Source organism: Camelus bactrianus, chromosome 29, assembly GCF_048773025.1.
Source record: "Camelus bactrianus isolate YW-2024 breed Bactrian camel chromosome 29, ASM4877302v1, whole genome shotgun sequence".
In the NCBI taxonomy this organism is placed as follows: domain Eukaryota; kingdom Metazoa; phylum Chordata; class Mammalia; order Artiodactyla; family Camelidae; genus Camelus; species Camelus bactrianus.
Window position 1 is genome coordinate 1,399,567 of NC_133567.1, and position 25,648 is coordinate 1,425,214.

The window sequence follows — 25,648 nt, forward strand, 5'->3', positions numbered from 1 at the left end:
TAATGAATAACTTGAAGTTGGACAGTCTCAACCTGGCGGAGTATAAATTTAAAATTATTTAGATTTAGTTTTTCTCCAGCCATTACCTCTAGTGGACTTTAAACTTTGAGTGTTTTGTGTACGAGTGCCTCAGTGATTTTGTGGGCTGTCCCACAGCCTAAGTCCCAAATGTCTCTCACTCAGTTGGGGTCACCAGCAGAACCCCCGAGCTGGCTACCTTTTCTGGTGTCACTGAACACAGGAAGCTCCTGGGTCCCGCTGTGCCCAGTGGGGGCCAGGGCTGTTGTAGCATAGGGTTGGGGATGGGTCTGTTCCCAGGGGCCCGAGACAGGATACTCCTGGCTGCCGCCCCCCTGGGGCTTCTCTTGCTGGGGCCTCCTCTCTCTGGGTGGGGGGGTGGTAGTTTTGGGGCACCCCTCTTCCTGTGGTGCAGGAGGGCACAGCTGGAGAGACCCTGCACCCTTCCGGCCAGACTGGCCCCTGCCCGACACCTCTGCTTTGTGTCACCCCCAGTGAGGCGCGTGGGGCTGGGCCAAGGTGAGTGGTCCCAGCGCTCACCCAGCTGCCTTTTAACAAGACCTGCAGGGGCCACACTTCGGCTTAGTTGTTGTTTCCTTCCGAAGGTGCCAGAACATTTAGGACGGTTTTGTCCCCAGCTTCAGGTATCTACGCCCAGTTAGGATAATAGAATTCTCACCTTAACATTATTACTTGGTTAGTTGTTTCTCACTTTTCACGTGTTATTAGGATATCAGTTTTTAATGTTATTCTAGTATTTATTTGGATTTATATAATTGGCAGCTTTGTTTTTCCATATGTTTGTGTGTGAAATTTTCTGAAGCAATATTTTTAGCATCAGAGGTTTAGTAACTTGCCCAAGTTTCCTTACATGTAACTGGAGGTACTAGACCTGTCTGTAGACGTTTAGAGAATTAAATGAATTAATAATTAGACAATAAGAGAGTATCTGACTACAGTGCATAATTGATAAACATTAGTTCCTTTTACTACTCTCTGTTCTATTTTATCTTTCTCTTTCGTTAAATTACAGAAAGACTTGGCTGTTAATTTAAAATTCAGAGGCGATAAAATTAATCCAAGGTGTCAGAAGTTAGGATGTTTAAGCATTGTAGGCTAAGTTAGAGGTTTTCTATTTGGAAAAAAAAATCGAGGTATAATTTACATATAGTGAAATGCGTAGATCTTACCATGAGTTTGGACAAATGCACCTTGTTACTACCCACACCCCTATCAAGATACAGAGTGTTCTTGTCACCCCAGAAATTCCCTGCACCCCCACCCCCGCTGCTTCCTGTGCCCCAGGGTAGTCTTCCCTGGTGCAGGACTTGGTGGGGGTCGTGCCGCCTGTGTGCTTAGAATCTGCTGCTTCGGACTCAGCGGGACGCCTCAGGTTCAGCTCTACTGTTCCCACACAGGACGCGTGGCAGCGTGTTTCCTTTTATCACTGAGTGGTATCTCACAGTGTGGCTGCACCATCGTGTGCTTATCAGTCCTGTTCACGATACTCTCCAAATAAAGCTGCCATGATTACAAGTCTTCTTGTGAACCTAGGTTTGTTTCCATGTCTCTTGGATAAAATGCCTGGGGTTGGAATTGCCACATCGTAGGGGAGGTGTATGCTTATTTTTCTTGGTAAGAGATGCCAGATTGTTCCCAAAATGGTTATACCACTCTGTACACCCAACAAAATATGAGAGTTCTGATGGCTTCTGTGTACGTTGAGTATTTTTAACATCATGGGATTTCTCTGGGATTATTACTGTTACTTTTAATTCAGGTTATCTAAAGAAGCTGATGTGTGTCCTGTTGGAGAACCACAGCCTAGAGGATTTCCTTGAGATCATCTGGGTTTAACCCTTTTCAAACCTGTCCAAGTGCTGGGCATATTAATAATAGACTTTTGCTAGTACATTTGGATGAGTTTCGTACAGCTGTCTCTTGTATAAAATTCTAAAATATTTAATGACACACATACAAGATTGTTGCATACACTTTAAATTACGGTAGTTTAAAGACTCCGATCTGACCTCCGCTTGGGCGAGCTCTTACTTTGGGAGAGAAGCTGTGGATCAGTGTGGGAAAGTGAAGCCCGTGCTGCTTAGCTGCTTTTCCCCCGGGCTTGTCTAGGAACCAGCAGGTACTCAGTTTGTTGCTTTCATTGATTTTTTTACTTTCTTGTTTTAATTGTGCACTGATTAGTTTACCAAATGAGCAGAAGCCATGAGGATGAAAGAGGTAATTATAGGCATGAAAATAAGCCCTGAAAAAGGGAGAAGCGTGAAGTCCAGTGGCTTTAAAACGGCGGGTTTGCGGTGTGGGGGTGTTTGGCTTCTCGATTACGAAGCCTTATTTTAAAATGAGACAGAAACATTAAAGTTGGCTATTGTCTATCTGCATTAGATAATGACCCACACAGTGAAGTAAGAATGTAAATTAGCTAATAAGAGGCATGCATTAGCTGTGTTCGTGCTGTAAGGTGGTGTGGTACGGTGCCTTCCCTTTTGCTAGAAGGTACTGACTGCTGTGCAAGTGGGGTAATCATGGTTTATTGTCCAGCCAGACCCCTATGGGAACAGAAGGAAGCATTATTAATAATTAATAGAGGGACCTGGACAAATGGGGACCTTTATGTATGTGACACAAGTCAAGCTACAAGGTACACTTTTTAGTAAAATCTGAATTTAAGTGATTTGTTTTTCCTTTTAATTCGTTACAGACATTGTTTATACCACAAAAGCAAGTTCTGATCATTTTGATATTACTTTGTAGAATTATTTTAATTTTATAAAATTTCTAATTTTAAGTATGATTGCTGCATTTTTTCCTAACCATTTGCATCATATAAATTTTTAGACAAGTAAATTCTTGATCATACACATGATATCAAGTACATTTATATTGAACTTTCTTTATTAGCATTTGAATATTATTATTATTTTTGCCTTGCAGACAAATTATGAAAACAGAATATATAGCCTGAAAGTAGAATGTGGACCTAAATACCCAGAAGCTCCTCCATCAGTTAGATTTGTAACCAAAATTAATATGAATGGAATAAATAATTCCAGTGGAATGGTAAGTTAAAGTTATCCTTTTATTCTCATGTAGCCTATTAATATATAGTCAAGAGGAAGGGTTTTTTTTTTAAGGATCTTAGTTCACCTGAAAGTCTAAAGATGTTTATCTTACACTTTCCTCTCATGAACCTGCCTGTGCTTAGAATCCTTCACGTGCCAATCTAGGTATGTGCAGCCCTTCCCTTAGGGTTCTATTAACCACTTCAGTAGTCACGGTCCAGGGGAATCCTTACTGGTGAGAAGATGATCATTATTTCTCTTTGGGTGTTATTTTTCTTTAGGGCTAAGGTACATTTGGTGAGAGTAAAAGGATGAATATTCATGAGGAGGAGGCTTTTCTTTGAGGAACAAGTAGGTCTGTAGGAGCAGACATTGTGGTTGAGCATGGTCGTCTGTTTAAAGCAAATGAATCAAAACGACACTCCCTGATTCACACAGGGAAGCTAGTGGAAATAGCCTCATTTCTGGTGCGGTGTTTGGTTCACGGCAAGGACATGAAGTGCTGGCTCTTGGGATGCTGCGTTGAGAGTGCCCTGACGTGCGGAGGGACCCGGTGATAGTGGTGCGGATGATGCCGTCTCAGGAGCAGTGCCATCAGTGTCCTTAGGTTCTGCATGCGTTTCTTCAGCCTGGCCCGCATGCCCTCCCCCAGCAGCATCCTGAGATGTTTTACACTCTCTCACTCTCTTCGTGCTTTTACTCGCCTCCCACCGTGTGTGCACATGTACACCTGTCCTCCTCACCCACCCCCGTCCACCCACAGCCTCCATCCAGAGCCGTGCATTCACACCGGTACCTCCAGGCCGTCCCGACACTGCAGTCCCTGTTCCAGAGTCCGTTCTCCCATGTTCGTGGGTCTCGCTCCAGCGGGGAGGACCCTGGCCCCGCCGCCCCGCGCTCATCCTTAGCGCGCTCGGTTGTGGAGGGCGCACACCCCACTGCCCGCCAGCCTGCGTCCTAGCCTCGTACACAGGCCCCAAACTGGCCCTGGTGGGCTGGCCTCTGTCTGCTGGGTGCCCTGGAGGAAAGCATGACGCTGATTGCAGGAGGGTCGTTGGAGGCTTGGCCCAGACCTCCCAGGCCCCTCCCTAACCGCAGAGTCCTCTTGCCAGTCTGTCCGGCGTGTAGTTTACCCACTGAGGTTTTTCGTGCCATATGCTGATACGTTCACGTTTAAATAACTTATCTTATTTTGTGGTTTCTGTTTTTTCCACGTGTTTCTCATTTTTGGCCTACTTTTGAAATGGCAGTTCTTGACCGGCGTTGTTGTTCCTGTGCTGCAGTGGTTGCTCTAGGCATTACGGTGCGCATCCTTAGCGGTCTCTGTGTCAGGCAACGTTAGGAGGGGGCAGAAGCAGAGTTGTGAGACACTGAGTTTACAGAAAGGCTGTTGTTCGGGGAGCTGCTTTCGTGACGCACAGCTCTGCTCTATGAGGACGTTTTCCTTGGGCTTCTCTCCCAGGAGCACCTGTTCTCAGCTGCTGCTTCGTCGTCACATGACAGACTCTGCAGATGAAGTAATTCGTGGTGGGCTCTGCACTGTTGTGGGAACTAGGAAACCCACGATTAGATGTCAGACCCGCCCCTGCCGAGTCACCTGCTCTCGTGGGCTTCTTGTCCATGTGGGACATCCTGCCGCTTCCTCTGCCCCCCGGCCCCCCGGGCTCAATCGAGAGTCCTGTCAGTCTTCGTTGAAAATGGAACTTGGGTCAAGTCTTGCTTGTCTGTTTACGTTGCCGCTGATGGGGTGCTGGCCATTGTCTCTCGTCTGGCCCCTGCACAACCTCTCTGATTCTACCTTTTCACCCTCTCCAGTCTTTGCAAAGCAAGCAGTCAGAGGGACCTTTGCAAAACGCACATGTGTCCTGTTGCCCCTGAGGTGGCTTCAGCCACAGGGTGCCCGCCCCTCCTTGTGGCTCACTGGGGGCACATGGGTCTCACTGCCTGCACCCTTTCCTTTTGGCCTCAGGGCCTTTGCACTTTCTGTCCGTCCTGTGTGGACATCTCCTCCACGCTGGCCAGTCCCGACGGATCCTTCCCGGCTCTGTGAGCAGCGCTTTCTCAGAGAAGTCTTTCCTGAGTCCCTGGTCCCAGTTTTGTCCCTTTGTTACTCTGTTAGTCACTCTTTTATTCTTTCTCTTTGTAGCGGCTGCTGTAAATTATCATTTTTTCTCTTTGTTTTTACTTCTGGTGTCTTAAAAGGATTGTTTCTCACACAGCAGACAAGCCTTAGCGGATGATATAACCAGCGCCCTCCGTGTCAGATCTGACTACATCCTGGTCTTACTTGCAGCGTCTTTTTCTTTCTTTTCTTTTTTTTTTAAAGGAAGGCTGCATTATGACTAGTTCCCTCTGTGTGTACCTGTCCCTCAGAGCCACCCCACTGCAGACTTGGTGTTTGTCGCTTCCACACGTGGCTGCATGGTTTTACCGCACACGTCGGTGTCCCCGTGTTGTACCGTGTTTGATGCCTCAGGGAATTTTGAGTTTCATCCGTGCTGTGTCGTGCTGTGTTGTATCGTCCTCTCTTGCTGTTTAGTTAATACTCCATTCTTCATGTGCCAGGCATTCAGGTTTTCAGCTTCCACCGAGGGACCACCCCGTGCAAGCACCCCTGTGCCCTAGAGCTGGCTTCTCAGGCTTTTCAGGACTGAGTGTCGGTTGGTTACAGTAAGCTGTGGGTCAGTATTTTTACCGAGTTCGATGAAAATGAATTACTAGGAAATTGAAGGAGAAAATCCAAGCTCAGGGCTTTTTAGAAAAGATTCACCTGTCAGATTGCCGTGGGGCTCTCTTTGAGTGCTCACTCTCAGTTTCTGTGCTAATCTTGAGAGGGACCAGAAGGCCTGGGCTGTTCCGTGGGAGGAAGTGGAACGCTGCTGAGTCCAGGGGTCGGGGGGCGTCTTGAGTCCGGTTGGTTGAGTTCTTCCCAGTTGTCCCCCCAGGGTTGGGCCGTGTCCGTCCCCCCAGCCCCTCCTACAGTCAGGCTGCAGCAGGGCCTGGAGAACAGACACAGATACTGATTCCAGCTGTTGGGGCACAGGCTGGGCAGCTAAGACCCTAGTTTTCCTTTCGATTGATGTCTAAGAATTTAAATTATGACTTTTGTGACCAGTAAATAAATAGAGTGGAATTTCACGTTGACCATCGGTGATTGTGCCAGGATAATTTTATATGTTTTGAGATTATTTAAATACCTGATGAATTACGGATGTTGCTTCAGTAAGTCTGGTTTATATTTATTTAATACAACTCGGCGAAATTATTCCCTGTGGGTGGTTCACACTGAAACGTGGTTTCCACCGCTTTGTGCTGTGAGGTCTCACGTCTGGGAGGTGGTTGTGCGTCGTGCACTGATGGATGCAGGCCTGTTGTGACCCGGTGTTTATTTCCCGCGCTGCCCCTCCCCCCTCTCTCTGTCCTTCCCCCGGCCTTTCTGTGCCCTCTGTTGGTGCTCACAGGACTTGCAGTTACTTGGGTTTACTTACTGTCACTTAACTTCACAGCTGGACGTGTTTGTTTCTGCCTTGGAAGCAGCTTGGTATTGTCCTCACTTACAGACTGTTGTTCACTTATGGGCTGTGTTTAAAATAGGCCAAGGGGGTTCCACTCCTGAGGTCAGAGCGCCAGAGGAGGCATTCGGAGTGCGCGCGGACCCTGCGGGCCGCGTTCCTGTCTCAGTTGCTCCTGACGGAAGTCTTCAAAAATTACTTCTCTTTTCTACTTTTAAGTAGTTTTATCGCGCTGTGGCTCGTACCGCGCACTCAGAGCGTAAAGGGCCTGTCTGTTACTGTTCGCCGTGGCCGTGGGCCCATCACCAGAACCCAGTTTCAGGATGTCTTTGTCCCTCGGAGGAAGCCCTGCACCTGTCAGCTGTCACCTTGCCCCACACCCTGAGCGGCACCGGTCTCCGTCCTGCCTTTATAGATGTCCCGTTCGGGGCTTCGCATACTTGCAGTCATACAACTTGTGCTCTTTTGTGACTGGGTTCTTTGACCAGTGTTTTCAAGGTTTATCCGTGTTGCAGTGTGTGTCAGTGTTGTCTTCCTTTTATTGTTGAATAATAACCTGATTATATGGATATATGCGCTTTCATTTACCTCCTGTTTTCTTCGTCCCTTGAGGACATCTGGGTTTTCCCGCGTTGGGCTGTCGTGAACGTCTGTGTACAGGCTTATGTGCGGGTGAGCATCCTCGCTTCTCTTGGATTCATCCCTGGAAGTGGAACTGCTGGTGGTGGAAACTCTGTCTAGCTTTTTGGGAAGTGGCCAGACTTTTTCAGAGTGGACGTGCTATTGACACTCCTGTTAGCGGCGGGTCAGGGCCCCGGCTTTTCCACACCCTTGCCAACCGTGTCGTGTTGACGACAGCCCCCCAGGAGGTGCGGGGTGCTGTGACACGCGCTCCCCTGAGGGGCTGGTGGTGGTGAGCAGCTCTTCACGTGCAGATTGGCCGTTTCTCACCTCCTCTGGAGAGGTGGCTATGCAGACCCTCGCACAAGGGCGAGGGGTTGCTGTCTCGTCTCTCTGAGCCAGGACAGGGCGCAGCTGCGCCGGGTGCCGTGGCCCAGGGTCTCCCCGGCTGCAGTCAGCATGCTGGCCTGCGCTGCGGTCTCTTCCCAACGGGGGACGCGCTGGGACAGCATTCAGTTCTTCGTGGGTTTTTGGACCGAGGGCTTCTGCATCCTGCACACTGCTACCCAGAGCCCACGCTTGGTTCCTGGCCGCGCAGGCCTCTCTGCAGAGCCATTCACAGCACGGCAGCCGGTGAGTGGGAGCCAGAGGGAGCGGGGCGGCAGCAGCGCGTCTCTGTAACTCAGCGCTGTAGGGCAGCCCAGGGTCCTGTCCATGGAGGTCCCTGCGCCTGGCCCACACCCAGAGGAGCGGCTGCAGTGGGCGTGAGCGCAGGGGTGAAGATCGTCAGGAGCCGCCGTGAAAGCTGCTGTCTCAGTTTGGGCTGCTGCGACCAAAACACCACACTCTGGGGGAGTTTCAGACAACCACGGCTGGCTTCTCTCAGTCTGGAGGCTGGGACGTCTGAGCTCAGGGTGCCAGCGTGGTCCTGTTCTGGCAAGACCCCGTCCTGGGTAACCGACTGCTTGCTGCATGCTCCTGGGAGAAGGAGCAGGTTCTGGTCTCGCTCTTCTCAAAAGGACGCTGATCTCATGGTGTGGCCACGCCTGTGACTGCATCTGAACCTCATCACTCCAGTCCCAGTCCCTGGTCCCAGTCTGTGGCGGTGGGGGCTTCAGCACAGGAGTTTGGGGGATGCAGTCTTGCAGTCCATAGCAGCTGTCAACCGCAGTCCCCCTCGCACACGTTTTAATTGAGATATTTGGCCTTTATTATTGAGTTGTAAGAGTTCTTTATATACTGAACAAGAGTCCCTTATCAAATATATGACTTGCAAGAATTTTCTTTATTCTGTGGGTTGTCTCTTTGCTTTCTTGATGTTTTCAACACAAAAATTTAAAATTTTTATGGAGCCAGTTTATCTACATTTTATTCTGTTGAAAGTACTTTATTAGGTGTTCTGCCCAGTGTCATGGGTTTGCTCCTGTGTCCTTCTGAGAGGTCACTGCCGTGGCTGTGATCCGTTTGAGCCTGTGTGTGGTGAGAGCTGGGGACCCCGCTTCATTCCTCTGTGGGTGCGTGTCCAGGTGTCCTTTCCCCATGTGTGTCCTGTGAGTCCTGTGATCCATTCGCATGGAATGCCTTTCCATTTATTTAGCTCTTTAATTTGTCAGCAGTGTTTTATGGTTTTCAGTGTACAAGTCCTTCACTGCTTTGTTACATTTTACCTGTGTGTTTTACTCTTTCCCGTCCTGTTGTGAATGGTGCCGTTTTCTGGACTTCGCTTCCACGCTCGCAGGCTCGGCTGGGTGTGCCGACCCTGTGCCGGCAGCTTGCCCCGGTGTGGGGTCGCAGTCTCCGTGATGGGGCCTGTGTATTGTCTGTGCAGCCATGTGTTCTGCACGTGGATGTGGCTTCCCTTTGGTCTTTTCAGTCTGGACCCCTTTTGTTCCACTTTCTTGCCTGGCTGCCTGGCCAGACCCTCCCCGGACAGCAGCAGCAGCCTTGTCGCGCTCTGGCCTTCAGAGTTCGTTTCCGTCTGTGACGTTGAGTGTGGTGTTGGCTGTGCGTCTTTACTGGCCTGCCTTCCTCATATCCTGAGTGTTTTTAATCCTCCGAAGCCTCAGGCTGCTTGTGTCAGGTTTAAATTTTTTTCAATTTTTAAAGTTTTTATTTTGTCGTTGAAGTATAGTTGATACTGTAGTATTGGGTCGGTCTCTGATGTACCGCATCGTGAGTATTTTTAAAGTTATACTCCACTTAAAGTTTTTTTTTCACAAAATAATAGCTGTATTTCTTGTGTTGTACAGTGCACCCTTGTTGCTCATTTGCTTTATGCGTAGACGCTTGTGTCTCTGAGGTGCTTAGCAATTGACCCTGATTATTTTGGACAAGTGCCAGAGTGGAGGTGGATGGTAGGGGAGTAGGTGGTCCTCAGTGGGTGAGTTCCGAGGTCAGAGAAGTGGAGACCCCGTGAGTGAGGTTTCCCAGGGACCTGCCAGGCAGGCCACGTGATGGCAGTTACGTGGGGACGCAGCCCTCCTTTCAGCCCCCTCGGTGGGAGATGGACTTAGCACAGAGTGCCGCGCGCTGGAGAGCAGGGTCTGAGAGCTGAGGTGCCGCCTGCCGCTGACACGGTGGGGGTACTGCCCAGACCTTGAGTGGTGTCGCTGGAGATGGGGGTGCCTTCTGATCTTAACTCACCTCGAAGGAACTGGTAACTCTGTTCACAGTGTAGCTGTCTTAACATAAGATCTACTTCTGATGATCAAAGCTCACTGCATGTTAACTGTCAAACACGAAACCCACCACAGAAAAATGACACAAGCTTTTTAGGGAACAGCTGTTAAAGAAGGAATATTTCCCCTAACTGTCATATGAACTTGTAGTTTTCTAATGTTCATTTCTGTAAAAGAAGAACCTGGCTGTGAATTTTTAAAAGCACTTGTTAGTAAAATATGTATAGTAAATTGGTGGCAAAGGACTTTAAACTTGGTGGTTAATTTTGCTCTTTTCCCCCTTTTCAGGTGGACGCACGGAGCATACCAGTGTTAGCAAAATGGCAAAACTCATATAGCATTAAAGTTGTACTTCAAGAGCTAAGACGTCTCATGATGTCCAAGGAAAATATGAAGCTTCCACAACCACCAGAAGGACAGACGTACAACAATTAATTCTTGTGGATCTCAAACTTGTCTTAAATCAGCAGCCTCTACTCATGTTAATGTCTTGATCGAATATCACAATGCAGAACACCCACACATTAAGTCAGACAGTTCCAGCTGGCGACCACGACCTGGACGTTTGTAGGAATGTATCTAACATGTGTACACCCGTTATGTTTTCAGGCACAGGAGGAAGACACAGCACACTTTCTGTCTTGTTCAGGCTCTGTCATTCAAGCGTAGGCCTGGAGCGCTCAGAGTAGGACTCAGGTGAGAGCCTGGCAGGCAGTGTCCAAGCTGTGGCAGCGCGTGCTTCTGAGAGTGGAGGTCTCGGGAAGGAGGACCCCAGGTGGCGTGCTTTGTCCATCTTGCTTAGTGAGAAAGCTTCCGTTGAAACTGTCTGAAGTAGCAGGACAATGAATGTTGTCCCAGACTGTGTTAAGTTTTGAAGCGGTGTGGGTGCTGACTACTAGTAGTATCAGAAATATGTTCAGGTTTGTTTTGATACCTGTATTTATAATAAAAACATGTCGTGGGGGAGGTGGATGAATTTCTGTTACAAGCTGTTCCCCTGTGCTCCATGTAACAGACGCGGTAAATACTTGTTTACAGTCTTTGTCGGGCGAACCATGCATTTGCGTTTAAGTAAAATCAACGAAAAGGAAATAAGTGTATGGATATGTGATTCTGAGATTACAGTTAGTCTTAAATTGTAAATAAAATGTGGAACGTGTCATCAGAAACCGCGCTGTTCCTGTTACATTGATGTGTGTACAGCACCTCCCAGGGTAGCAGAAATTGGAGTTCCCGCAGCTTTTCATCTATGCACACCTTCGTTATTTATCTCAGACTGTTTACTTCTGTGAATTGGGGTTTGCAGAGCATTTCAGAGGACAGATTACTTTGTCTTCTTGTTTAGAGAAGGGGGAGTCCCAGGTATTACGGTTTGAATTTGATTTCACCAGAAATATTATTAAAAAGATGTTTGAGTTCCAGCAGTTCTTACAGAATCACAGATTGTGGATTATCCAAATGTACGTTCTGTTTTTCTGCATAACGTCTCCCTCCAGCGCTCTCCCTGCCGACTGGGGTTAATTCTGTCCACCCGCTTTTCCTCCACGTTGGCAGGTACGTAGTCCACCTGCTCTGCTTTTACCAAAGTGACTCGAGGCTTTTGGTCCGTGTTTTCCTCTCAGAGCACTTGGGTGTACTGCTTTGTTGAAATACTTTTTTCTTATGAATTCACTGAAAGGTGGTCGAGTAACAGGGACAGACTTCTCAAACACACCGTGACATGCTTTTATCAAGTGCGTTCATAGTTAAGGCTCTGAGCTGCTTTTTCTTGGCCAGTGATACCTTCAAGTCGGCAACGTTCTGTCTAAACTTACTGATCTCAACATGGCTTTAATTATCAGAGATGTTAGAAGTGACACATAGAGAATATATACGTTAAATTAATGCATGTCTGCTTTATTAAAATAGGTTTGAAATGAACTATTACCTTGGCAAACATTCTTAAAAATTTTAAATGGTTGAATGTTAAGTTGAATTACACCGACATCAAATGTAAGAGTCTGGTGGTCGCTGATGAACTAAGTCAGTCTCTAGTACCTTCTCCGCTTTGAAACCGTGTCTTGTCCCACGTGGGCGCTGACCGCCGTGTGGAAGCTGCCACGTGGCTTCTGGGCTGGGGGCCCGGGGCTGGTCCTCCCATCCTGCCTCCTTTCCCCGTGCCCGCTGCTGTGAGGGCTTCCCCCCGCGTATGCTGGTTGAGTCGAGCCCAGGAGGCGTTGTCCTCCTCTGGGGACTGTGGGTCTCGCAGACGTCTGCGTGCCCGGAGCCAGTGCCCAGGGCGGAGCCTGCCGCGCCGGCAGTCAGGACACGCTTGGCAGCCTGGGTCGTGCTGGTCGGTTACAGGAGGAGCTTCTGGGAAGCCGCTCTTAATGACACTAGCTTTTCTAAGACAGCAGTTTTGAAGCAGTTTTTCCTTTGTTTTGTATAGTGGCTAAGGTTGTAGGCGTGGGTGGTATTAACTTAAATGAACTGTGAAAATGGCTTTTGAAATTTGTTTGAGAGGTCCAGGCAGGTAGGACTCTAGGAGATAACCCTGTGTTAATAAAGGTCATGGAGGTAAACCACTTGTCCTGCTGGGTCAGTGCTGTGCTTCGCTGGTTTTAATTACTGATTTTCAGAATTGCTCATTTGAAAAAATATTGTTACTATTTTAAAGTGATGGTGTTTGTTGTTCTAGGTTTATATGTGACTTTTCAGGATTTTGGAACTTAAACATTTGTAAGGAGAGTTGATGGTATTTGAGTCTTTTGGGTGTAAAATAGAACAAAATTTATAATTTTTTTTACTTTTTTTTATTGAGTTATAGTCATTTTACAATGTATCAAACAAAATTTGTAATTTTAAATTGTCTTTTGAAAAGAATTTATCACACTTCAAATTTGAGTAAGTGCTTGGAATGTGATTTAATTTGATTTGCACATGGTTTATTGGTCTGGATTACTTAATACCAATTTGTTGATTTAAATACTTTCCACTAAGTATGTATTATTACTGATAAATACGTATGAAATTTATATTGTTTTGAAAATTTAGAGGACGCGCTGGAGAATATTCATGCATTTTCCTTAATAGATTTGGTGTGTCATGGCTTTGGGTAGTTCTGGAAGGTGCATCATGAAATTGTAGACTTTGGTCAAAACTATGTTAGCTCTTTTAATGAGCACATGACTATGTTCTTAGGTACGTTGTGAAGAATGTGAGTGCTAGTGGTAAAGTCTTGTATCATGAATAATAGGATTTGGGGTTATGTAAGGGGTTGCCCCCCAGGATTCCCCCAGGATCCAAAAGACACTGCTTTCACTCTTCTTGTAAGTATCAGTGTGATTTTCCAATACCAACTTGATTGGCTTTTGGTTATTTTCACAAAAAGGGTCCAACTCCTAAGGTTTTTGGAAAGTGTGTATATTTTGTGTATAAAATAGAAACATTATGAAAAGCAGTGGCTTTGGGGTGTTACAGACTTGGACAGGAGTGTTAGCAGTTAATTCCCACCCAGCACTGTGTTTAGTAAAAGTCAGGAAATGCATGCAGATAGATGATCTTTTATGCTAAAACTAATAGGCCTCATTGGAGTCACTAAACAGCAGGTGGGAATCTTGCCATAGGTCGTGCTGAAGATGCTGGTTATTTACAGAGTAGAGCGGGGCACTGACAAAGGTTCACCGTGAGCGTTTTCTGAAGAGAAAATTAATGGAGGTTTTTGATGACACAGAAAATAAGTGATAAGTCAAAACCATCATTTTGTGAAGTTAAGGGAGTTTAAGGAACTCGTGGAGTGAGTACATGATTGAAAAAATGACTGGATGTGAAGAGGTTGCCATGGTGTTCACATCTGTAGTGGGACATTCTCACCTAAAAAAATTCCCAAAGGTCTGCTCCATTTCATTTTTACTTGTAAAACATCAACATGAGACTTTTCCTGCAAGTTCATTCATGAAATCAGTGATAAAAGCCAGAGAGCTCGGTTTCCTGACCCTGTCCAGTGAGTAGCTGACCAAATGCCACGTGAGGTCGGGCGGTGACCCCTTTGCTCCACGTGTAGACTCACCGTGTCATTCTTTTGTCTTCTCCTTGTTCGGGGACAAGCAGCTACTTCCCTTTGTCTGAGATTCTGGCAACCAAAAGATTGCACAAAATGAAGTTAATACTACACCTTCAGAGGAGGACTGGGAGCTGGCATCGAGAAGCCGGCGGTAGTGAGGGTCCTGGGTCAGTAAAGCAGCAAATCCTTGAGCTGATGGAGAGTGGCAGCTTCCCTCGCCCAGTGTGGTGGCCGCGCGGTGGGAGTGCTGCTCGGAGACGACGGGCAGTGTCTCTTCTTCTTTCCTCTAACCCAGCGGGAGAACAGGCTTTTAACAATAGGTAACTTCACAGAGTAGTCTGGGAAATGTGCAGTGTAATGAAAAGAGATTTTGACAGGACACCCTCGTTAAAATGTAGTAAATCTAGTCGCAATACTTAATGCCGTGTTTTGGGGTCCAAGGACTCATCCTTCTGCGATCAGCAAGCATGGTGATTGCGGATGCTTTATTACACAGAGGTGCGGCTTTACAGCCTTGGTGGTTTGTCAGCCCTTGGTTTGAGGGGAAAAAGTAGGTCTTCCTCACAGCTGACACCTGACAAAGAGGAACGTATTGCCTCCTGCTCTCCAGCCACGTTGTCTGAGTAAGCCCTGGTTGTCAGGTGTCCAGGCTGCAGCCACTCTTGTGAATTGTCTTTTGTGCCGCTGTGATTAAACCTGGATAAATGTAATGGCTGTGTGGTCAAATTTAAAGTGGACGATAAGCTTAAAAAATTAATTTTAATACTCAAGTGAAGATAATTGAGTTCACAAGAAAAGCAAACTCTAACTGCCTGGATGTCCTGATCTTGAGTAACGTATAGACTTCTTTAAGGAGAAAAATAATTCTTTTGGACTCAGTATTGTCTTGAATTATTTTTGTTGAAATATTGTTTACTTCATAGAACTCTGTTAATGCAAATGTATAAGCTTCTTAGTCCTTATAAAATTATAAAACAAGTTAACACAATTGCACAGTAATTAAACTAAAATAATTTAATATTGAGAATGTTTTATTGAATTAATCTCTGCTTGAAATGTAAATATTGTCTCTTCTTAGCTTTTTTGTTGTTGTTGTTACTGACTATACTGTGGTGTGCTGCTGGACCGAAAATTTTTCTTACCTTTTTTCTCTTGCCAGACTGCTACAAGAAATCTTTGCTGTGTTATCTGACCTTCATTTGGTGTGAGTGCAGTTCTGCGTTGAGCCCACCTCTGTTCTGTTAACCAGAGAACTAAGACTCCTGAGTGTTGTGCTTCCACTTTGAGACCACTTTGTCTTAAACCCTTGATTCTGAAGGATTAGTGGCGTTCACTTTGCTGCGGTTGTAGCCCTGTACAGGAACGAAATGGTCTGTGGTTGGTGATATTAATAACGTTTTAAATCTGGTGACACATTTAATCAGTGGTATCTTAAGGCTTAGTGGGGTGGGTCCTCAGGCTTGGTGGTTAGAGGTGCTGAATGCGGTTACTGTCTACCAAGTGGCCCTCCTCTGCTTGCAGCTGCCCATCCCCCCCGGTGACCCCTCACCTGTGACCTCTGCATTTCCCTTTCCGTCAGCCTGTGGCCCCCTCTGTTCTTACGACCAGCCTGTCCTGTTCCTGCTGTGCGGGGCCTTCCTTTCAGCCCTTCCCCACCATCCCGTCCCGGGTGTGACCCCCTTAGCCTCTCCCTCTGTTGTCAGCCCCAGCCACGAGTTTGGAGGGTACTCCTGAGAGGTGACCGGGACTGTTTGCTGTGCAGAGACTCCCCGTACTGTGCCCTCTGGCCACCACTTGTTTCCTCTGCTCCCTTTTCCACACTCTGATCTGCAGGTCTGTCCCTCACCCTCGACACAGGGTCCTGGCTTTACTGGCCTCTGAGAGTTGACGTCCAGGCCACCCAGTGGGGTGGTGGTGACCATCACAGTAATAAAGCTGTTATATTATTTATAAATGTATTCTGATAATTTAATTATATTCTTTGAATTTTTAAAAATATCTGCAAAGTATATTTTTTGAAACTAAAAATCAAAAATTGGATGTTTCTTTATTTGAGCTATTTAAGATTATTAGAAATACCATTTTTGGAAAACAATGTATTTGGCTACAAAGAAATGTTAGAATCATTTGTTTGGGTTAAGAATTATTGAAACTATGACTGCCAGAAACTAGGTAGCTTTTTATGTGACACAGACTACTGATTTCTGTTGAGCAGACAGATTGAGATGTGTTTTCCAGGATGTGTCTCCCTGTGTTAAGTCCTTGTGAACGGCTGCTGACTTAGGATCGAGCATACACAGTACTGTGGCGGCTGCAGGTTGGTGTCGGGTGTGATCAGCTCTTGGTTATCATGGGGACGGCCATGCCTGGGGACCTCCTCTGGCTCCCCTCCCTGACAGCCCCCAAGCCGGTACAGCGGGCTCTGAGACAGACAGGATGGAGGAGGGGTCCACGAGGGGCAGTGAGGGGGCTGGTGCCAGTCCCGGGGCTCTGCCTGGTCGCTCTGGGCCACTTCGCCGTACACCCACCCCTCCCTCCCTCCCTTCTGAAGAGGCCCTGTAGAGTGTGGTTTCATGAACTGTTGCGAATGGTTTTTAGTCACAGTCTGATGCAGAATGATGAGTAAACAGCAGCGTTTACAAATACAACCCTAAGAACATTCCGTCTTAAATTACGTTAAGACACGCGTCTGCACCAGGCCCACACTCCTGGCTGAAGGGTGGGCTGACTCTGCAAGAGGCTACGTGAGCTTGTGTGGGCCACGTTAGCGCTGGCGCACCCCAGGCCAAGTTGACTTCTGTGGGTGGGTGAAGCCAGACAGGTGGGCTTCTGGGGGCCCGCGAGTCCTGTGTGCCTGGCACACCGCCCTTCCCCGCCCCACCTGGGGCAGAGGCCCTGCTGGAGGCTCCAGCGACAGGTCTTTAGGGTGAAGTCCCTTGGAGAGGGGTAACTTGTACTGCAAAAGAAAGCTACAAAGCTTGTGTTTATTTCAACGACATCACAGTGTAAAACCTCACACGTGCAGCCTGTGTGGGGTTAATGTGTGCTGAGGAACGTGCTAAGCTGGGGAAGGAGACGACATGTGCAGTTTGGCCCCACCCCCACCCCCACCGAGCTTTCTCTCCTGAGTGTAGTCACAGTGAAGTCACCTGAGTTCTGATCCCGCCACCCACAGAGTACATCTGCAGTAGGGGTTTCCAGTCTTGGTAAATGTCTGTGTGGTGCTTACAGGAGAATCTTCCTCACCCTTGCCTTCTGGACAGATGGGGACCTCAGTAAATGTTCATCCAATTGGTTTTTGTCTGTCAGAGTTAAAATGTGGGTTAAGTTAACAATATTTGCTGATAACTCCCCTGCTGAGTTCTCAACGACTGGTTCTGAATACTGATCTCACCACTGACAGTTGTGAGATTTTGGTCACTTGGCTTCATTTGGTTAGTTGTCATTCACTCATAAACTTGGTAGAAGTGTATGAGGTCCCTGCAGGCCACCAGGAGTGTGTTCTCACAGGTCCCCCGCCGGGGCTTAGACGAAGGCAGGTGGCGGCGCTCCGGGAGCGCCTGCCCTCCTGGGACTAAGTTTCTGAGGCTCTGGAACAGCTACAAGTGTGTGGCGTGTCTGTTACATGGAAGGTCAGCCGCACCTAAGTATTGCTTTGCTCCTCCTCCTGGTGTTTGGTGACCTTTAATTATTGAAGAATTTCACTGTCATTAACAAAAAAAATCTGTGAGGCTCGGCCAGCCCGCGTATTCTCCTGTGGGAGAGGAGACTGGAGTTGGCTCTCCAGCTCTGTGATTTCTGGCCGTTCACCGTGTCCTGAGTGGCACTGAGTGCTTCGTGGTGCTGCTGGTCCCGTGGGGCACGGAAGGGCCGTGTCCCTGGCGTGCGTGGACGCTGTGTCCTTAGAAAGGGCTCAGTTCAGGGGGCAGACCGGTGCGGCTCAGACTCCAGGGTGGCCCAGATGTGAAGCCAGTAGGTGTGGGGCGGGCCCTGGGACTCTGTCTAGCCAGCCCTCGTGCTGCTCCTGGTTGTGGCCACACTTGGAGTGAAGGAGCAGTGTTTGGGGGTGGTGATGGGAGTGTACCTGTCGTGAAGCACGCTGTTGAGTGGGGGGCTCAGAGTGTGTTTCTGGTGTGTGGGCTCATCGGCGTCCTGCCCTGTGCAGAGTGGCCCGTGCAAGCCCACACCCTCTTCCCACATTCTCCCTTCTGCCCCCTTATCCTGCCCTATTTTTGAGATCCACCGTCAGCGTGTGTATGTGCATGTTTGCGCATGCGTGTGTGGAGGGGTCACTCCACCCCAGCTCCCACCGCTAAGGTTGCCATGTCAGGAAGGTTCCTTCCCTTCCGGATGTCCCCGTGTAAGCGCTGCCCTCCGCTCGGCGGTGCAGACGGCGGGGCGCCCACGTGGTGTGTTTGCAGAACCCCGCTGATTGGACAGGCTTTCTGAGCACGCCTCACAGGCTCCAGACCTTCACCCCGTCAGTCATGGTTCTCTCTCCTCCTCGCCGCTGTCCCAAGCTCGTGCAGAACAAGTGAGGTTTCTTTCAGGCAGGTTTTATACCCCAGACGGTCCTCTGGTCTGTTAAAGCCAAGTTCAGATCTTACCTCCTCAGTTAATTCACTCTCACACTAACGTCTTCCTCCCCGGTGTCTTCCTGGTGGGACAGCCACGGGACCCGAGCGTGTGCTGCCCCGTCACGCCCGGCCGCCCAGGGTTGGGGTGACCGCCACGCCAGGGCCCAGGGTGAGAAGCCACCTGTGGGGTGCACGGTGGGGAGGGCTGAGCCTGTCCCTGCCGCAGCCAGCGAGGGGTTGGGGTTTTCTTCACCTCAGTGTATTTCTTTTTAAAAAAAAAATTTCTTGGGGGGGATTAAATGTTTTTAAATGACCAAGGCAAATCAGTATGTACTAGTACGAATAGATACCTGGCAGATATTTGTAATTTACTGTGTAGTCAAGTGTGACTGTGAGGTTGTCTGCAGTGTTGGCTACTAAACGGTTTGTTTTCATTCCCTTTTCTCTAGTTTGAACTTCACGTATGTTTGGGTTTGAGTAGAAAGCCTTTTAAGGCATCTCAAGCACCACAGACGTTTCTCTTTCTGAAGTTACATTGTTATTTTATCTGAGACCTTTGTTTCTTTGGGTGAATAAGACTGTTCTATAATTTTGAGACCCTTTTTTTGGAAAAAAATTCCTTATGTAATAATGATGGCTCTAAATAAGAGCTTGTCACTGAATTTCAAGATGTGTTACTGGACAAGGGAGCAGTGGGCTGCTTGTCCAGAACCAGCTGTGTCAGGGTGAATCCTGCAGGAGTCAAAGATGGGCCACTTGTGAGTTAAAGAATGTGTTCATCCTGAGAATTACGCCTGTTGTTACCAAATATGCTTGTTTTCTGAACTGCCTCTAAGAGAAGAGTAAAGGTACAAATAAAAACCCCATGATGACTTCAGAACTTTGGCGTCAGCTCTGTTTCTAAATATTTATGTTTGGCCTGGATTGAAATAGTAATGAGTCATGAATAACCTGAAACAGGTTTTGGAAAGTGATATGGTGGACGATGGCCGTCTGCCTCTTTCCTTTAGTCTGAGGAGTGGGGCCTGTTCTCCCCTCTGGGGGTAGACGTGGGACATCCGAGGGAGAGGAGGTTCCGTGGGCCGTGGTCCCCACCGAGGGTGAGGAGGAGGCCCGACATGAGCCGTGGACAGAGACAGTGAGGGTGGCCTGGCCGGCCCCCTCCGCGCTTTCCCTGGTCGTGGGAGGGTCCCTGTGCCTGTACTGACCAGAACAGTGAGTGCACTGTGAGCTGGGCCAGGTGTTGGTGTTCGTTCAGGCACTCGCTTACGTGGGTGCTGACACATGGCTCACGGGCCCACCGCAAGTACAGACTTGACTCTCAGAGGAGCCCGGGAGAGGCTGGACCAACGTGGGACTCGTAGGGGAGGCCAGTCCACCTTTGAACTAACTTGGTATGAAACGCTGCCGGACAGGGCTCAGTGGGACCCTCTCCCGTGCCCCGGGTGGTGCTCCCGGGGTGGAAGCCCTTTGCACAAAGCTGTGGGGCTGCTGTGTGCCACCCCAGCCTGGGAGCACAGGACTGGCAGCCAGGAGGGCCGGGAGATGAGGTTCCACTGGACCGGCCAGCCTTGTTAAAGTCGAGACGTAAATTACGCACCCTAAAACTCACCTTTTAAACTGAGCTTGGAGGATTGTGCAAACATCAGCACTGTCTAATTCCAGAACATTCCAGAATGATGGGTGTTTGGGCTGGTTCCATGTTTGGCTGTGATAAGCAATGCTGTTACAAACATTTGCATGCGAGTTTTACAAGCATGCGTGTTACCCAGGAGTGGAACTGCTGAGTCTTCAGGTAACCATGTTTGATCCTTGAGGAGCTGCCTCCTGTTTTCCAGAGTGGCTGCACCATTTTACATCCCTCCAGCAGTGTTCTCCACATCCTTGCAAGCACTGTTGTTTTGTCTTTGATTCCAGCCATCTCCGTGGGTACCCGAGTGGCTGTGATGGGCACCCTGCCTGCCAGGGCCGGGGGTGCAGCAAGAGCTGGCTTTCAGAGACGAAACTGCTGTCAGAGGCGAGGCCTTGCTCGCAGTGCAGGATTCTCCCGGATGGACGTGCCGTACGGGTCAGTGTCCTCTCTGATGCCACAGGGGTTGCGAGGGCCGGCTGGCTGGGCCGCCCCAGGGGCTCGAGTGGGGAAGCCCTTCCTAGAGGCTGCAGACCAAGGTGAGGGGACCAGGTGCTTGGGTCCCTGCTCCAGCGGCCGCAGCTTGTGGGCGGCGCTCGGCGGAGACCTGACGGCAGGAGAGCTGGGCACAGCAGCGGCTGGCCGCCTGTCCCGAGTAGGTGTCGTCTGAGCTGTCGGCGGCCCTAGACGCCCTTTCTCTCGCGAGTTTCGATCGCTTTTCCATTGCCGCCGCAGCCACAGCTGGCGCCCTTGTTCTCTCCGTGCTCGGTGCTTGCCGCGCTCTGCGCGGTGGTTTGCCCTCTGTGTTGGGTGGGCTGCCATTCACCCTCGGTGGCTTTTAAAGATAAACTGGCGGGAAGTAAGGGGCTGAGGCGTTTCCGTCTTTCGCCTTAGTTCTTAAAAGACAGTTTGGCTGCGCGTTAAGTTCTGGGCGCTTCGTTTTTCCTGGCGCAGCCCCTTGGACGCGCCCCTTCTTGCGCGGACCGTTGGTGGAGAGGCCGGGGGGCCGCCGCGTCGGTTCCCTGTGGCCCCCACTTGAAGGGATGCAGACCTTTTATCTCGATGGCCCAGGTGCTTTGGAATATGCCTTGGTGTAGAATGCTTTGTGTCAGTTTTCCCTGGGACAGCGGGGGTCCTCTTCAATCTGTAGATTTGTTTCTTTTATTTCTGGAAAGCTTTTTTTGAATTGTATCTTTAAATATTTAGTTTGTCCTTGGTTTTTGTTTTCCTTTTATGTGTAACTGGGGCTCCCCCTGCCGTTCTTCCATAGCAGTTCCTTCCTTCCTGACCCCCTTAACATCTTTCATTTCTCCCTTTTCTCGGTTCTCTGATTCTGCTCCTCTGTGTGTCTCGCTGGGTCTTGACAATGCATAATATCATTTGTGTTGCTGTCAACTTTGCTTTCATTTTTGTGATTTTTTTTTTCCTTCCAGTTCTTTTCTGAGGTCGGCCAGCTCATTTAAAAAAAAAAGTCTCTTTCTCGTCAAATAGTTCCTGTATAACTTGTATTTCTGCTTTGTAGTGGTTTGAATTTTCTGAATAATATATTGGCAGTTGCTTCAAAAACATGAAAAACTTTAAGATGAAATACTTGTTCATAATTCTCATTTGTTCTGATACAGGACGCATGCTGTAAGTGAAGGTAAACACTACAAGTAGAAAGCATATAATTTCTTGTCTAATGGAGGAGAGAAATGGGATAATAAAAAACAAAAAAAACCCAAAAGAAGGCAAGAAAGGAGGGGGGAGAAATACGGAATAGGTAACAGAAGGAGCTTAGTAAGATGGCAGACCAGTTGTAGAATTATAAGAGACTACTATGAATATGATAATTTAGGTGAAATTAACATAGTTCCAAAAATTGTGGATAAAATTTTAGCAAATAGACTCCACCAGGGGGAGGTATAGCTCAGGGGCAGAGTGCCTGCCTAGCATTCACAGGGTCCTGGGTTCAGTCCCCAGCACCTCCATTACAATGGATAAATCAAAACCTAATTCCTAATTACCTGCCCCCTAAAAAATAATTTAAATTAAAAAAAAATAGAATCCACCAGCGTATAAAAAGGATAGCACAGCATGACCATCCTTGGATTGCAAGTTGGTCTACTGTCTAGAAAGCTGATGTATTTCACAACGTAACAGACTAAAATAGAAACAGTTATTTCAATATGTATAGAAAAAGCATTTCAAAAATTTGACACCTATTCCTTATATAAAACTCAGCAATCTAGGAACTATCTCTACCCAAGGAAGCCAGCATACTTAACGGTAGAAGTCTGAATGTTTTCCCCCGAGGCTGGGAGGAAGTCAGAGATGACACTCTCACCACTTGTGTTCAATGCTGTGTTGGAGGTTCCAGCCAGCACACCAAGGCAAAACAAAAACATAAACACCAACCAAAAATAAAGTCAACAAAAATACAAAGTCATCCAGATTGGAAAGAAGGAAGTAGACCTACCTTTGCTTGCAGAAGACGTCATTGTATAGAAAATCTGATGACATTAATAAAAAATGTGAGAATGGATACATGTGCTATGCAATGTTTAAGGGTACAAGATCAATAACAAAAGGTTGTGTTTCTCTATTTTATGTGTATATTATATATCCAACTGCTGCTAGAAATCATAAATTGACATATTGTTTATAATAAAATCTTAAAATATTGAGGGTACACTGGAAACTACTAAGTATTATTGAGAAGTCTAGATATAAACAGATGCTGTGTTAGTAAGGATCCTTCAGAGAAACAGACGCAGATTGTACACACACAAATGTTTATCACAAGGAATTGCCTCACGTAATCTCTGCGGCCAGAGCCCCAGGTCTGCAGGATGGGTCAGCAAGCAGGAGGCCCCCAGGGGCCTGTGATGTTGCTTTAATCCGGAGGCCGGCAGGCTTGAGATCCAGGATCAGGCGAGCCTTCAGTTTGAGTCTGAAGGCAGGAAAACACCTGTTTCCCAGCTCGATGGCTCACACAGGAGGAATCCTATCTTGGACGAGAATCAGCCTTGTTTTATTCAGCTGATTGGATGAGATGCACCCACATTAGGGAGCAGTCTGCTTTACTTAGTCAGATGTTAACCTCACCCAGAGACTCCTTTACAGACACACCCAGGATAGTGTCTGACCAAGTGTCTGGGCAGCTCATGGCTCCATCATATGTACCATGGTCATGAATCAAAGACTCACTGCTGTCAGCATACTGGTTTTCTGCAAATTGATTTGTGGATTCTACACAGTCCCAGCTGAGACCCCAGTAGGCTTTTTGCATAGAATTTGAGAAGCTAATTTGAAAATTCATGTAGAAATGCAATGGACTTGGAATATTTAAAACAACCTTGAGAAAGAACAAAACTGGAGAACTTAACGATGCCTGAATTCATTGGAATCAATAGACAGATCAGATCAGTGGAGGAGAATGGAGAGTCCAAGATAGACTCAAGAATTGATTTTTGACAAGTGCAAAAGCAATTCACTGGAGGCAGAATAATCTTTTCAACAAATGGTCTGGGACAATTGGATATCGTTATGCAAAACTGCAGCCCATACCTCACACCATATAAAAATGTTAATTCAAAATGGATTATAAACTGAAATGTAAAACCTATTAAACTTTTAGAAGAAAAAAAAGATAAAATACTAAATTTTTGAAGGGGTTAGACAAGGTTTCTTGGATAACAAACCAAAAGCAGTGTTCATAGAACAAAAATTCATAAATTGAACTTAACTGAAATAAAAAACTTCTGTTCTATAGAAGATTCTGTTAGAGAATAAAAAGACCAGCCACAGACTGGAAGAAGATATCTGCAAATCACATACCTAATTATGGTCCTGCAAGGATGTCTCTCTCCTTATCCCTAGACTTGTAAATGTCTCAGGTCACATGGTAAGGGGGAGTCAGGTTGCAGGTGGGATTAAGGTTGCTGATCAGATGACCTTGACATAAGGCTATCCAGGTGGCCCAGTGTGATCACAGGGGGACTTAAACGGGGACAAGGGAGGCAGAGTGCTGTGATGTGAGGAAGGGCCGTGACTGGAGGAGTGTGGTCACCACCAGAAGCTGGAAAAAGTATGAAGATAGATTCTCCCCTAGAGCCTGCAGAAAGCCGTAATTAAGCCCTTCCCAAATTTTAGCCAAACAATGAGACATTTCAGGCTTCTAGCCTACAGAACTGTAAGATAATAAATATGTGTGTTTTAAGCCCCGAGGTTTGTGGTGGTTTGTTTTGACAGCAGTGGGAAACTAAGATACTGATAGAAATCTTTAGTCCCAAAAATATATAGAACTCTCAAAACTTGCCAATAAGAAAACAAACAACCTAGTGAAAAATAGGCAGAAGTGGAAGATACTTCAGTATCAAATAAATACAGACGGCAAAAAAGCCCATGAGAAGATGGTCAACATCATTAGCCATTACAGAAAGGCAAATAAAAGCCAAAGTTAGATACCTCTACACATCTATTGCAATGTCTGAATTATAAAGGATTGACTATACCAAATGTTGGGGCAGACGTAGATAAACTGGAGTTCTCTTATGTTGCTGGTGGGTCTGTAAAATGGTACAACTGCTTCTGAAACTAGCTTGGCAGTTTCTTTAAAGGTTACGTACACATCTGCTGTATGATCTAGCTCTTCCACCTCTGGGCATGTGCTTGTTTTTTTACTGCAGTGTAGTTGATTTACCATGTTGGTTTCTAGTGTATAGCATAGTGATTCAGTTATACACACAAGCATATGTACACACAAGCACACACAACTCCACTGACGGATCTGCAAACATGCGGAGTTAGAAGAGCCAGACAGGAGATCATATACGTGTGGTTTTATTTATGTTAAGTTTTTAAAAATCCAGCAAAACTGACCTGTATTGTTTAAGAATTGATAAAAGAAATGCTCACATATTGAAATGTAGGGAAGTCATGCTGGCTTAAACATGAGTTCACTTGAATTTTAGGCTAACTAAAACAGCCTGTTTGTGGCCCATCAAACGTGCACTATACATCCACTTTAATTATTAAAAGGGGACACTGACCAGAAGTAAAGGTCCGTGATTTAAAAAAAAAATTTTTTTTTAAATAAATGCCAATTCTGGGCCTCCTTCAATGATAAGACCCCCTTCCCAGGGGCCAAGGCCACACTGACTTGCTGTGCACACGCTTGTCTGTTTTTTTTTTAAACTTGAAGAAATGTATGCTCGACTTGCTAATGCTCTTTGTTCTGACAACACGTGAGACTGTGCTGGAAACCCTGCTTGTCTGAGAGGCCGGCTTCTGGGCTAGTCCTCAGTTTGGCTCAGAATTCTTTTCTATTCTTAGTATTGATTGTTTATTAATTATTTCGGTGACAGAATCATGACTATGTGGTAAAACTATAAAGGGACGCATGAATCAGGTTTTCATGTAGGTCAAGAGAGGGGTCACTTTGAACTGAGAGCTGATACTCCACTGAGTGTGACGTTTGTTTTGTGTACTTTTCTACATGTTTGTCAT

At 47.2% G+C, this 25,648-nt stretch overlaps 1 protein-coding gene across 5 annotated transcripts in view; it reads left to right on the top strand.

The window, feature by feature from the left end:
• Positions 1 to 19,408, top strand: part of UBE2V2 (ubiquitin conjugating enzyme E2 V2) — a 33,300-nt gene extending 13,892 nt beyond the window's left edge. For 3 of the 5 annotated variants that reach the window (XM_074355062.1, XM_010948268.2, XM_010948274.3), the window contains exons 3-4: positions 2,971 to 3,096; positions 10,198 to 14,969. In XM_074355062.1, the coding sequence (XP_074211163.1) occupies positions 2,971 to 3,096; positions 10,198 to 10,344 (273 nt within the window). In that variant the 3' untranslated portion in view covers positions 10,345 to 14,969. Of the gene's footprint in view, positions 1 to 2,970; positions 3,097 to 10,197 lie in introns of all 5 variants that reach the window. The other 2 variants (XR_012503214.1, XM_074355063.1) reach the window with 2 other exon arrangements.
• Positions 19,409 to 25,648: the final 6,240 nt, after the last annotated feature.